The sequence below is a fragment of the Bactrocera latifrons genome, unplaced genomic scaffold, assembly GCF_001853355.1.
Source record: "Bactrocera latifrons isolate USDA-ARS-PBARC rearing strain unplaced genomic scaffold, ASM185335v1 scaffold_131, whole genome shotgun sequence".
NCBI classification, from domain to species: domain Eukaryota; kingdom Metazoa; phylum Arthropoda; class Insecta; order Diptera; family Tephritidae; genus Bactrocera; species Bactrocera latifrons.
This window is the reverse complement of record NW_017534753.1, coordinates 720,345-735,347: the sequence shown is the minus strand read 5'-3', so window position 1 is coordinate 735,347 and position 15,003 is coordinate 720,345. Positions and strand designations below refer to the sequence as shown.

General features: G+C 34.4%; 1 protein-coding gene across 7 annotated transcripts; it reads left to right on the top strand.

The window, feature by feature from the left end:
* The first annotated feature begins 1,339 nt into the window (after window positions 1-1,339).
* Window positions 1,340-11,767, top strand: LOC108965023 (putative phosphatidate phosphatase). 7 transcript variants are annotated; one of them, XM_018927176.1, is made up of 7 exons: window positions 1,340-1,392; window positions 1,863-2,614; window positions 6,148-6,299; window positions 8,352-8,570; window positions 11,132-11,308; window positions 11,373-11,549; window positions 11,601-11,767. In XM_018927176.1, the coding sequence occupies exons 2-7, from the start codon at window positions 2,257-2,259 to the stop codon at window positions 11,682-11,684; spliced, it is 1,167 nt and encodes a 388-aa protein (XP_018782721.1). In that variant the 5' UTR covers window positions 1,340-1,392; window positions 1,863-2,256; the 3' UTR covers window positions 11,685-11,767. The 7 variants fall into 7 exon arrangements, with proteins under 7 accessions (XP_018782721.1, XP_018782720.1, XP_018782724.1 ...); XM_018927175.1 differs by having other exon boundaries at window positions 1,353-1,392; window positions 1,661-2,614; XM_018927174.1 differs by having other exon boundaries at window positions 1,358-1,392; window positions 1,622-2,614.
* Window positions 11,768-15,003: the final 3,236 nt, after the last annotated feature.

Genomic DNA, 15,003 nt, shown 5'->3' with positions numbered 1-15,003 from the left:
AATCGACACACACCACATCTTTGTCGATATCAAAGCTGCTTTCGACAGCACGAAAAGGAGCTGCCTTTATGCCGCGATGTCTGAATTTGGAATTCCCCCAAAAACTAATACGGCTGTGTAAACTGACGTTGAGCAACACCAAAACCTCCGTCAAGATCGTGAAGGACCTCTCCGAGCCTTTCGATACCAAACGACGTTTCAGATGAGGCGATTCGGCGTTAGTACTGCTTTCTCCAGACTGAACAAGCAGGCAAAGCAAATGGTCTTGCAGTGAACGAGGGCAAGATGAAATATCTCCTGTCATCAAATAAACAGTCGTCGCACTCTCGACTTGGCTCTCAAGTCACTGTTGACAGAGAGAATTGGGGTTTACATGAGTACCTGCCTGTAGAATTGTGCATATTGATAAAATATCGATGACGAGTTTTCGGACACTGCCCCCGTTAGTGTTAAAGTTTTGTTCGGTTATACCCGAACTTACTATATACATATATATACATGTCTTAGTTTACAATCTGCCGTCAAACAATAAATAAATGTAAGTCAGTATTGTGATACACATGCATGCATTAAGTGCAATTTGGCCTTAATATAAGGTTATTTAATAACTAGTAATATAATAGTAATTTGCTTTATTCATGCTTATTGAGTACTTTCACTAGAAAGGTAGAAGTGTTTAATCGTGCCGCTATTAATGCTTCTCTGAGGATACGCGGTCAAAGATGACCATCGTAAAGAGGGATCATCTCAAATTACTCCTCCTATACCAATTTAAAGGAGACAGGAGAGGAATATTCTTTATTATGACATCACCCATTTTCGCCGTGTGTCATCCCGGCATAATTAGGTAGCGAAATACTGTGATCACCACCATATATTAATCCGGCCAGACTGCAAGTCATTAAGCTCTGCCCAGAACGCAATTCTAAGAGACGAAATGTTTCACTTCTATGAATAATTTTTACACTTGTGACTAGATCGAATAACATATCCATATACACTGTGCCGTAATATATCTGTCGCAAAATTTGTTCAAATAAATGGGTATTGTTGGGGAGTAATTAAAAATGTCGTAGCATTCCAATGTTTAATTTCTTTGATTCTTATAAAGAACATACAATATGTTATTGTAACGTACGAGTACAACGACTTGTTTGAGTCAGTGCTCAGACACCAACTGGAGCAGGTTGGCAACAAAAAGAGTGTGCTGTCAACATTTGCTGTGGAGAGCATGTTGCAGAAAGATCTGTGGCAACAATCCCAGAGACTGATCGTGCAGTCAGAACATAAATATTCTTAATGAATTTTAATTTTGTGGTTGCCGAATAGCAGTTGTTATTTTGCTTTGTGGCATTACGGTTTGTTCATGTCTCTTGTGTCTCTACAGTTCTGGTTTGTAGTATTTTGAATGCGTACGAAAAAAATATATTTATCTGAAAATTAAGACGAAGCAATGTGAAAACAGAAACTTAGAACAAGCATCGTACAATTTTCCATCATCTGAAAATAATTMTATTTTTTTATTCGTGCCAGCACCACCTGAGTGAAATATGAATTCGTTTTAAAAATTAAAAAAAAAAAATTAAAATTGTGCATATGTTTTGTTTATATTTACATACAGTCATACGTTTGTACGTTTATTCCTTCTTGATATCGGTAGATAACTCCATAAGCAAATAATAACAGCAAAAACAACTAATGACCACAGGCTGCTTCGAAATACTTCCTGCCACAGTTTGGTTGCACATATGTGTATATATGTATAAATAATGGAGTGTGTTAATCCAAAATAAATATTTACGCACATTAGAAAATATTTTTTTGTTCAAAGGTGCAAAATTTCGAGTGCTTGATTTTTCTAGATTGAGGTAGTGAAAACAAATAACTCTCCCCAAATTATTGCTTCATGAATTCAAAAAGTTTATTGACCTATCAACGCCTTGCTGAGTTTTAAATTTATTTCCAGCCGCATACAAGTTTCTGTATGTTTGTTTACGCAATAGTGTAAAACCTTAAACGAAACATAATCATAAATTTAAATTAAATTAAAGCTACTGTCCAAAATTAAAACTATTCACATCACAATGGTTTTCTCGATATGCCGATTATAATAATTATTGTAGGACGGTCGAATAAACATATAAAGCTCATCTAACGGTTAATTTGTCAAATATCAAATGAAATTTAGCGCCTTCTAGCATAGTATAAGTCTAACCAAGGTCTATTGAGAGAGATCTGTTGATTCAAGAAAATAACATGAGTAGTTTAAGACCGACAAGCTTATCAGACGCCGCGTTATTACAACGCCTGGATAGCTTAAGCAGTAACAGTGAGCCGTCGTCTCCGACTTCCCAGGTAGGTGTGGTACAAACCACTGTGACTTTTGCACCGGCGCCAACCAAAAACAATTTTTCGACAAAACCATTGCCAATTACAATCAGTAACTCTCAATATAAAAACAACAATAATAACGTGTCTGTGCCGTTTAATGATTACTTAAATGGGAGCGATAATGCTCCGAGTGAGCCAGTAAATGCAGAAAATATTGATTCTAAAAAAGGTATAAGTATAATTTGCTGTCGCATTATTTCGGACTTCCTCATTCTGGGTTGTGGTGAGTAATAATTATGCATATATATATATACATACATACATATATATATATATATATATTAGGTCTGAAACTTTGCTTCCGCCGTTTTTTTTTTGTGTAAATTTAAGGCTTTATTGTATAAAAACGGTTCAAAATGCAATGCTTAATTAACACACGAAATGCTTTATGATTATTTTTTTGTATACTAACACGAGTTGCTTTACAAATATTCTATATTTTTTTAATACTTAATAGAAATCATATAGATGGTAGTAGTAGAGTAATAGTATTATCTGTGTATGTATGTGTGTAAAACTGGTTTCGAGCCTGCAATTTTTAACGCGAAATTTAAAAGATCTGAATAATAGGTTGTATATGAGATATGTATTTTGACGACAAATAATCGACAGAATGTCAAAATTTTATTTTAATATAAAATTTAGTTTTTTGGTGATGATGGTGACGTCCAAAATCAGTATTACGTAAACTATTGATGCTGTGCGCAAACTGATATTGCAAGATCGTCATGTTCCCTTACAATTTGTCAATCGCTCAAAAAAGTGGGTCGGGTGCATTGATTGAGCGAAAAGTGTTAAACAAATGCTATAGCGGTGCTTCGAAACACGTTTATAACACCTATACATATGTATATATTATAACGCAACACCTGATGAATTGTAGAATTAAGCATATAAGCATAGGCCGAAAGTAAATAGCTGTCGATTATAGGGGTGTGTCCAGACGAGACATTCCTCGATTCCTCGTTTTTTTGGAAAAACTGGACTTATCGCAACCATACAACTGATTAACGCAGAACAGTAAATTATTAGTGGTACACAACAATTTGCTTGCCAGTTGTCTTTCAAGAAATCAGCAAAACCAACAGCTGAAGACGGATCACTCTTCATCATAATAAAACTAACTTTCACTTATCGAGTGAAACAACGGTATTTTGAGCACTCAAAACATCGATTTAATGATTCATCCTCCGCATAGTTTTCACTTGGCACCGCATGACTTCTTTTTATTACCATACGGAAAAAATAAACCAAGAGGCCAACATTAAAATAAAATTCACATTCCATTGGAAAATAATTATTCTTAACTTGTTTTTATTATACTACGTATACTACTAATTTTTTAAATAATTACGTTTTACCTGGAATATGAGAGCTTTTTAATAAAATGGCCTGAATAATTTTTAAAAATTATAAAATTGTTAAATTTTATTGGTGAGCAAAATAGGTTTACAAGGGGCGGAGAATTTTTCACTTGCTCAGGGCTATAAATTGTCTCTGGCCGGCACTGATCTTAAAGGAGAATATTTAAACCTTTTTATTAAAGCAGGATATACACTAGAAGATAAGTTTGTGCTACAAATCAAGTATTGCCTACCGTCGCATTGTGTATATATTATATACCAAATTCTAAGTATGCATACAAATATGAACAAAATTGAAATGTTTCAATGTTTCTGTTCGTTGTTGCGACGGATAGCAACGTGTATAGAGCGGTGTACAGACTGATCACATTCTTGTTAAAATTTTGTGACGAAAGATTCTGCGCACATCAGTCACATTAGGCATTTTTACGATTTTGCTTAATTTTAAAACTAAAAAACACCAAGAAAATTCAAGTTTGAACATATTTTTAAATAATATAAAGTAAATTATTTTTTTGGTCAGAAACCACTTTTTTCAATTAAAAAAAAGTAGAATTTTACACTTTTGTTGGAATTTTCTAGGAGATACGTTATTAAAATAAAAATGCACATGCGATATGCATCTGCCAATTGCTTCCCAACGGCAGAATATCAAAAAATTCGGAGGATGTTTAAATATATAAAGAAATTCTCAAAAAACTCGATTTTACGAAGCCTCTAAAGAATGCTCCCCCCTTAATGGCATGCAAAATTCCTATAATTGAGAATTGTGCAAAAGTAAAAAATCTGAAATGTCAGGTGCTGGTGCATATATGAGCACCACTTATGTACTTTCACCATCTAGACATCCTTAGGAAACACGAAGTGGCAACAACATTTTCTCATTTTCTGCGCACACCGCAATTACAAGTAGCGCTAAAATTTCCTCTTCTGAGGTCATGTCGGTTCACTTCAACGATTACAACAAAATGATGTCTGAACAACGTGTAGCATAAGTGCAAAGTGAACTGACTTGTGACACGGTATGCACACAAGTCTCCATGTGAATATCCCGCTTAACGTTTATTGCTGTTCTTAAATCCCGGAATATAAAGGCAACCCTCGTATTATGCATGTGGATATTAACCTCTGTGTGCTCACATATAGATAGGTACATAGGTTGGTTATATATTTCGGGATTAGAAAACAAAAACAAATATTAAACATCGAAAATCACTTTTTTTTTCAAAATATTACGAGATAAGATCTATACACTTTCGCATGATTGAGGTATATCAAAAATATGCCGTTTGAACGTGTCAACCGGCTCTTCTTAGTTTAATTTTTATAGGAATAAATAGAAGTCATTCGGTCCAAAGTACGGACTCTACGGTAGATGATTCATCACATCGATGTTTTGAGTGCCCAAAAATGCAGTTTCAATCGATGAGTGAGAGCTAGCATTGTGTTGATGAAGAGTGATCCGTCTTCGGCGGTAAGTTATCCAGATTTTTTGAAAGACAACTGGCAAAAAATTATTGTGTACTTCTCAGAAATTTTCAAGAAAACAGGTAACCATTTCATTGGAAGATTTCCGAACTACTTTTGTTGGTTTTGTCTCATTTTGATACACCCGTACAATCGACTGCTGTTTACTTTCTGGTTCATATGTACGTATAAGTCCACGATTCATCATTTGTCACGTTATCAAATACGGGTTTCAAAGGGCCATTAGGAGTTTTTAACATTTCTCTCGACCATTCGAGCATTTTGTATAGCGATGGGCAAATTGTATGAAATTCATCGTGAAAGAAGTTTCTACAATGAAATTTTGATGCAATATTGAATGGTTACTAGTCCAACTAATGTCTGTCTGTATTCCACGATAAGTCACAGGACGACCTGCAATATCAGTTTGTGCACATCATCAATAGTTTACGTAATAACAACTTTAAACAAACTTAACAAAATTTAATTAAGTTCGTCAGTAGCGGAGTTAATCCACATTAACCACGGAACCACATCGAAAGGCAACTAGTGTACAGGAGCCAATAAAAATTGATTGTTTATGGTAGGGTCAATTAATACACATTTTCTGGCCAAAAGAGTGTTTTTTTTTTTGATCATGCCCAGTTGATATCATCACCCTATTTTAATTTACTACTAAAATTTAAGATAATTACGACTGAACTTTAAGAGCAATATTCTTCCAACTTTGCGAACTCATACGTTTCTTTGGCGCTTGAAGTTTGCATTATTTCAAAAACTTTTATTCGTAAACAATATGTGTGGAAATAACAGAGGAATAATTAACGAAAATAACAAGAAGCTTAGTGTATAACACTATATTGTATGAACTTGTCTAAAATCTGGCTTAAAATCGAAATAAAAAAAAAATCATATTTCTACATAGTTGCATTACCAGTGTTGGCATTTCATCTTTGGGGCACACCATATAAACGCGGATTTTTCTGTGGCGATAAATCTTTGAAACATCCATTCAAAAAAAATACTGTGGACAATTGGATGCTATTTCTGATGTGTTTCGTAATTCCAATATCATTAGTAAGTACACAAACACATAAACTAAGTCTATAACTCACGTATGTATGTACATACATACATACATACTTATTTGGTTAGTTAGAGGATTATTTTTACTTTTAGAAAAACCCGAAAGTATTGAAATAATTATTAAAACCGAATAAAATAAGTAAGGAAATGCTTAGTTCGGGTGTAACCGAACATTTCATACTCTCGCAATTTGCAAGGGTTCAATACTTTTAGGTTTTGAAAAATTTTTATTTCAAAAAATTGTACGTACAGATTATTTAATTGTAAATGAGTTACAATGATATTTGGCATGTTATTAAATTACACAGTAGGGAAATAGATTCGGTTAGTTTCATTACGTAAAAATGAGAAACCGAGAAATCGCGCGTAAAGTTTTCGCTTTCTGCGCAAGCGCTCATACTTGTATACATATAACATCTGCCAGACGCTCTGCCACTATTTCCCTTCTATCTTTGACAATATTACGAATTCTCATCTATAATTTTGGGGACATATTCTTAGATAATTTTTAGAGAGATATAAGCAAAAAAAATCGATTTTTGAAGCTTCTAAAGCAAGCTACCCCATTATAGAAGACTAGACGAACCGTCCACGCTTCTCAGGCGAAATGAGCAAAGTAGATGCCTCGCAAGGTCATAATCCAACAAAAACAACGAGTAACTGATTCTGAGAAGTGTTTAAGTGCTCTCTAATCGGAATAAAGCCAAATTTTTGCGTTACTGATAGAAACAGTCATTCTACTGGACTGCACATGATGAACCGATTCTCAGGCGTGGAAAGACGAAAAAGGCGGCTGGAAAGGTTATAAAATCAGTCTTTTTTGATGCACGTGCATACTCAACGTCTATACGGTTGCATCTTTTCTACTATTCCAAATACTTAGCAACTTAGTACTATTTTTGAGGAAGGATCTAATTAAAATTGTACGCATATATTCAAATGATACCTACAAACATGAATTTTGCAATTATTATTTTTTCAGTCAAATCGGTTCAGCCGTTCTTGAAATAGGTGTAACTAACACAACTTTCTTTTATATATATAGATGTGAGGTTTTTGTATTGTTTTTGTTATTTTTTTCCTGGTTCTACACCACCTCCCTACCAATTTTCAGTCAAATGCGTTAAACCGTTCTTGAGTTATAAATGGTGTAACTAACACGACTTTCTTTTATATATAGTCACCTGAAATGCAAAATAACGTAACAACATTTTCGGAAATTTACAGTGGCATGAATGCAACACGAAATAAAATGGACCATGAGTGAAACAAAATTTTAATATTGGTTAACACTGATTTATATCTGATCGCATTACCTAAAACTGTTGAACATATGTAATATTATGTCTATAATTTGAAGTAGTAAAGCGTAATCAATAAGACACTCAATTTCGAATTTTTTGATGATACGTTATTTTGCATTTCAGGTGACGACATATTTTCGAACATTCGACTGACTTTGCTCCATATGATTGGATTTCGAGTATGTTGCGTGTTAATAGTAGGTTGTATTGGGAAAAATAGATAAAATCTGGTCGATAGTACCTCATCTCCCATATAGTACATATGTATGTATAATAATTTTCGTTTTTCAAACAAACCTTGTACCGAATATGTCGGTCAGTGTATGAATTATATAGAGTATGCAATATAGAGAATTGCTTAGACACACATAAACCTTAAAGCATTTTCCTAGCTTTGATTCTTGCAAGTTTCCAGACTATAAAATTTTCGGTTTTACCCGACCTTAGCTCTTCCATACGTGTTTGTTTTTAGTTTTTAGACGTGCTTAATACCCACATATGAAGTTGTGCTCGAAAAGGCCGTTTGTATTTATAGACGAGTATAGTATACTTCTAAGAATTTAAATGAAATATGGTACTTCTATATAAAGGTTAATTAACATTCTCTGCCATTGGGAATTATTAATATAAAATTAGAATTTAAAGCATGACGATCGATATAAAGCATGTGGCGCCGTCAAAAAATGTCTCATTGAAAACATATATTCACATAAATTATAGTAATAACTTTTTATTTTAGATCACCACAGTCGAGTTTTTTCTCTCCCACTACAATAGAACCCATGGACTCTGTAATGTGACCTTCCAGCGTTACTTTTTTTGTGGGTTGGAAATCGCTGACTGGATCGTGGAGAGTTACAAAAAAATTGGACTATTAATTTTTGGATCCGGAGTGGGTCAATTGACTATGGATATTGCTAAGTATTCAATTGGACGTTTACGGCCACATTTCTTTGCAGTACGTATAAGTTGCGTCGCGCTTAATTTTCAAATGAAGCGGAATTTTTCAAGGTTTCAGTGAACATAATAGCATATGTATATTCAAATAGAAGTACTACATAAATTTCTTATATATGTACATATGTATAAGTATTACTACTGTATCTATGTATGTATGTACAAAACACAATTTCTATAAATGCACGTTATATCATTTTCATGACTACCACATATTCCCAGCAGCGCACTTAGCTTTGCTCGGACCAGGCAAAAATTTGCGGTTTCCTCTATTAGTAGTACTTAGTTTGTCTCTTTCTTCCTAATTTCAACTGAATATACAGTTAATAGCAATTCTATCAATATTAAAGTGTTTATTACAACGCAGTTTTTAATACAATAATAAAAAGTTTTATTATAGAATTCAAGGCTTATTATATAAGAGTTTAACTTAGCATTAATAATAGATAAAAACTAAACACAACCAAAAATAATTCACTTAAACTAAAAATGCTCTCGTTTTTCGGGTCAAAAAAAGTAAACGGTGGCAATAACCGTTGTTTGTTTTTAATAGCTATTTCGGCGAAGCGCCAAATATCCTTTGGAAACCGTTACTATTCAAGTGTAGTAAAAGATATTAGATTTGCATAAGAAAGGTAAATTTTTGCGCGATCAGTGAAATAGTTGGAAAACACTACTACACAACAAAAAAAAAAAATTATTGATAAACATGGTAAACATAAGACTGTTAAAAGTTTGTCACGAAAGGGCCGACCAGAGCGCCTTACTGACACTGAAGCGCAATAAATAGTACCGAAATTAAAAACAAATCCAGGTTCAAAAGATATAGCGGAGACTTCGGGTAAGTCAGTAAGCATCAGTACAATTAAGAGCACGTGTACTTTGAGTTTGCAGAAAAAGAATACAAATCAGGCTGAAAACTTCTGAGAAAACATTTTTTATACGGAAGAAAGCAAATTCAAAATATTTGAATCGAAAAAACCTACTAAAATTTGTTGATCCAAAAATAAAGGCTTCACTATTCACGAATCCACGATTAAAAAATTGGATTATTTCAACATTTTAAAAAATAACGTTGCTCAAAGCATTGAAAAATTAGTCCTATCAGGATACTGGATCTTTCAACAGGACAATGATCCTAAACACAAGTCCTAAATTGTTAGTGAGTGGCTGTTATATCGAACACCAAAAATGTGGATATCCCTCTACAGGCCCCAGACATTAATCCTATCGAGCATCTGTAGGAGCACCTTGACCGAAAAATCATGCAGAAGGGAATTTCAAGCAATGACGACCTAAATAAGGATTTGGTTGAATAATGGAACAAAATCTCTACATAGTTTACAAAAAATGTTGGAGAATACATACCTAGAAGAGTAAGTGAGGTCCAGAAGTCCACAGAAATGTAGCCAAAATACTAGAATCAATATTAATTCAGCTTATGTACATAGATTTTAACTTTACAGAACGCTGTTTACTTTTCTATGCAAAAAAACGAGAGTATTTTTACAAGTAAGAAAAGGTTATGTTCGGGTGCAACCGAACATTTTATACTCTTGCAACTTGCAAAAAGCAACGCTGGGGAAATATCGTAAATACCTTAAGGGTTGGGATCTAAGCAATTTTATATATACACTAGTGGTTCCGGCCACGCGTTGCTTTGGTTACATTTCACACTATTATTCATATAATAAACTATTTAATACAGACAAATTTTCATTTACGAATAAAGGTGAAAACGTTTTTGTTGGTATAAGAATCCAGGGAATTATTCTTGAGATTTAATTTTGATATGTTCACACTAATAAATATTTTAACAGTTGGGTTAATAGCATCTGTCAGATCTAGTTAAAAAAGATTTTTTACCGAAAGAAGGAAACTTGGTTAAGTTTACCAAGACCTCTCAATATGTTAAGGGATATGTTCTCTTAAAAGAAGCTTTCGCTGTATTTCTTATTTATAAATAGCTTTGACTATCCTATCTTCCAAGTTGCTTCAAACGTTACATAGTGTGCTAAATTTTGCTAAAATCGGTTCAGTAGTTTAGGAGTCCATCGCGGATAAACAACGGGGCACGTAATTTTTATATATAAAGATAATCATATCATACACAAGTCCGGTAAGAGTTATGTATATAATATTTGCGCTCAGTAAATCTGGTTGTCATAGCTATAGTAGTTTTGGAGATATGTACATTGAACTTATAAGAGGGCGGGTACACGCCTACTTTTAAAAAATGTCCTGTCCACAGTTGCTACTGCGATTACTTGTAGCAAATTACAGTTTTATATTTTAATTTAGTGCTTAGTAAAGGTTTTCGGTTAACGACGATTTGTGGGCGTGGCAGTGGTTCGATTAGGCCCATCAGCGAACTCGTATTTTTTTTTTTTTTTTTTTATTAAGAAACTCGCATACCAAGTTTCATCAAAATGTCTAAAGTTTTATTCAAACTATAGCTAGTTGCAAGAGTATAAAAACAATTACTAATTGTCTCTTATAATCTAATAAAAATTAACAATTCATTCAAGTGACTTATTGGTATGCCTATGCTTTTATTGTCAGGTTTGTCAACCCGCCATGACGGATGGTAGTACTTGCAATGACAGTGTAAATGCTGACCGTTATATTGAGGAATTCATTTGCACTGGCAATGCCACGCCCCGTATGCTTAAGCAAATGAGCTTATCTTTTCCCAGCGGTCATTCGAGCTTCGCCTGCTTCGCTATGGTATACATTACGGTAAAATGCATCGGCGGTAAAATTGAGTTCCTTATGATATTTGTATCTTTATGTATGTTGATAGGTTTATTTAGAAAAACGTATGACTTGGGAACGGTGCAAAATGGTGAAGCACTTCATTCAATTTTTACTTCTTATGTTCGCTTGGTATACGGGGTTAACACGTATCTCCGATAACCAGCACCATACAACGGATGTACTTGCGGGATCTGCGATTGGGGCGTTTTACGCTATTGTGTTGGTACGTTTCCGCAACAAGAACGATATTGTCGCATTACCTAAACACGTTAAGCTCTTTCTAGATACGAACAATGTGGTGACCAAAGATTCAAATACTCACCTCCGATGGAACCATCATCACAGCCTGCGGAACTAGAAATCCCTAACATTTGCAAAATAATTTATTTTAATACATACTTACATATATACTTTTACATAAAATAAATCAAATAAAATTAACAGCGATACATTCGTTTTACTTTGCTGGGGTCAACTTAGGCTTTTCGAAGTTCATAAAAAGAATTTCCAAGTTTAAAAATTATCGAAAAAGAACGCTACGTAAAAAGACTATGCAATAAAGTTTTCTCATATGGATAAATCTTAGTTATACGGTGATCGATGACAGACATCTGACCTGGTTTAATTGGCACGTGTGTACTGCATTGAAAGTTTGGGTCTGGAAGTAAGTATTTGTTGTTGTTGCCGTTGTCGTTCATCGCTTTGCCAAGCGTTTCATCTTTGACCTGTTCTGTAGCACATTATCTTAATTATCTTGATACATATGTACATATAATATATTATTGGATATATTTGATTCCCTTCAAGTAGTGGGAAGACAATTTTTAATTCATATCAAGTAAGAGGGCTAAGTTTGAATGAGCTCGAACATTATATACTCTCATAATTTATACAGCTTGTTGACCGATATGAACCGTTTGAAATAAGGTTGCTAGTCGAAAACCATTGTGCTGGCTATAATGAGGCTAGGGAATGTATTGACTGATTCCATTAACTTTCGACATCACTCTGCTATACCCGAGAACATGTTTCAACGTAACTATTTGAAGATAACTCACACACTGATCTATACATAAGGCAGACTTTCAACCATTTGCAGGATATTGAATATTCCAATTTCAAAGATATAACGATAAAAAATAGTTACAAAATTGAATCAATCTGTTTATTACAACAACTAATTGGATAATTGTACGACACCGTCAGTTGCTTGTTCCGCAGTTTGGAGATAGAAACAGTAAATAGCTCTGGTGATGAATAATTATGTGCATGTAGAAACATATGTATGTACAAGTATGTATGTACATCGCCATACCGATTTGTATTAAAAAATCGAATGAATAATTTCTCCTAGTAACAACTGCTACTTTGAATTACTATAGATTCAAACTTCAAATGATTCTAAACGAACTTCCGCAAAGCTCAAATATCGACTTTTGCAATAGATGTGATATTTTTCAGAAAATGTCAAGTTACAGGATATAGGAAAACGGAACGACGAAACAAGTAAACGAGTAAACAGGAAGCTGGATTGAATCAATCGAAGTTAAGTTCGGAATATATGACCAACTTCTTCATCTTTACTGGCATAGATAACAGCGTATAGCCGAGTTAACAACAGCGCGCCCGTCGTTTCTTCTTTTCACTGTTTGGTGCCAATTCGAGGTATCAAGTGCAGTCAGGTCCATCTCAACTTCATCTTCAAACCTGGAATGTCCTCTTACATTCGACACTCGCCGTAGTCAATGCGCAATGGATTATAAATTTTCCGCAAAACCTTTTTCTCTCGAACACAACTAAGGCTGACTTATCAGATGATATCATGTCTGTGCCTGCGCACTATATAGTAGGACGGGAATGATGAGAGACTTGTAGAGTTTGGTCTTTGTTCGACGAGAGAGACTTTACTTTTCTATAGCACCTGTTGGCAAGAGTGATTCTGCGTTGGATTTCAAGGCGTATAGTGTTGTTGGTGTTTATGCTGGAACCCGCAATATACCAATAGATGAAATCATCTACGACTTCAAAGTTGAGACTGTCAACAGTGACGTGAGAGCCAAAGTGGCGAATGCGATGACTGTTTGTTTCATAACAGGAGATATGTCGTTTTGTCCTCGTTCACAACTAGACCTATACACTTTTCCGCTCGGAGAGCTTCTTGTCGATCCTGACAGAGTTTGTAGTATTGCTCAACGTTAGCTTACACAGCCGTATTAGTTTGCGAGAATACCAAGTTTAAACATAGCAACATTAAAATTGACAAAGAGGTGGTATGTGTTGATCTTTCTTTCATGGGTCTTTTCCAAGATTTGGCGCATTGTGAAAATCTAGTCTATAGTAGATTTTCCAGGTGGGCTTCAGTCTTTTCTTTTAAGGAGACTTATTCCACGGTAATTGGCGCAGAATGTGAGGTCCCCCATGAGGTCATCATAGTTGGGTAATGGAACATCTATTCATTCGCCATTAGAAGTTTTACATCGTGTTCGTGGCAGTCATCATAAGCGCGGTCCATCCGTTCATAAGAGGCATCTTCGGTCATATTGTCCTTATGTTGAAAAATGAAGCTTCCTCTCTTTTAGTCGTGATCCCAGGCTCCTCTCGGGTTGACTACCGCTTCATACACGGATTACTCACATTTCCAAGGTGCGCGGCGAGCATGCAAGAGTAAGCATTGGCCATAGCCCTACAATTGCAACTGATTACCCAGAAGCATTACTGCACACCATTAAATACAAAATCATCAACCATAAGACAAAAAACTATTGTAGAGGAATGCTCTCCATGCAGAAGTTATTTATTAGTTTTTTTCTTGACCGAATTCATAGCACAAGGTCCGTGTCCAGGTCTCAAGTAATTGCTCACAAAAAAAATACGATATTTCCTCAAGTAATTTTGACAGCTTGTTACGCATTGTGAATGATCCACATTAAAAGAGCAAAAGAGAATAAACATAGAAAATTAACTTTGTGCGTAATATGTATGTATATACATATACATATATGTATAAGCTAACGTATATACATACATATGTGTGAAGTAACATAAATACTTTCATTGAGGTTTAAGGAATGTTGTTGAGGATTGGTAAGTTTTCAGCATTTCAAAATGAAATATACTTCGTAATAATGATTTTAACTAATTTAGGATGAATATATCGATTACTTTGGATTTCCTTCAAGAAACAATTGTTGATTTCATGTTTCTTCACAAAACTAGGTTTGCCATAATCGCATTTTATTGAAAAAATTTATTAAAAATTAGTACTAGATTTCTTTAGAGCTGCATACTAGCACAAGCAAATTTACCGCATGAAATTTTCTCGACCATACCTTAAGCGTTTTTTTATATGAAGTTTTTACATTTCTGGATACTAAGCTACAAGCAGAAAACGTAAAATTAATATAGTATAACATAAATTACAATCTATTAATTAACTTGCATTTATTCATCAATTTTCTAACACACACATACATACGTAGGGATATAATAACAATAAAGTATTTGTCAGAGAGGTATCTAACTGTCTGCAACATGTTTGGCCGGCGACTTTCAACAACCCACCAAATTTTAATGCGTTCTAAGCAACATGTTTCGCAACAAACCGATTGCCGATTCAACGTTGGACTGTCTTGTTGTCTCTTGGCACTGATTTGAAGGGTGTGTTTTTCAGTTGTTGA

Excerpts from the sequence above, each read along its gene's own strand:
- LOC108965023 (XM_018927176.1), top strand. The coding sequence starts at position 2,257 with ATGAGTAGTTTAAGACCGACAAGCTTATCAGACGCCGCGTTATTACAA. Across the intron at positions 11,309-11,372 it reads TCGCTATGGTATACATTACG|GTTTATTTAGAAAAACGTAT; the intron begins GTAAAATGCATC and ends GTATGTTGATAG. Across the intron at positions 11,550-11,600 it reads CGTTTTACGCTATTGTGTTG|CTCTTTCTAGATACGAACAA; the intron begins GTACGTTTCCGC and ends AAACACGTTAAG.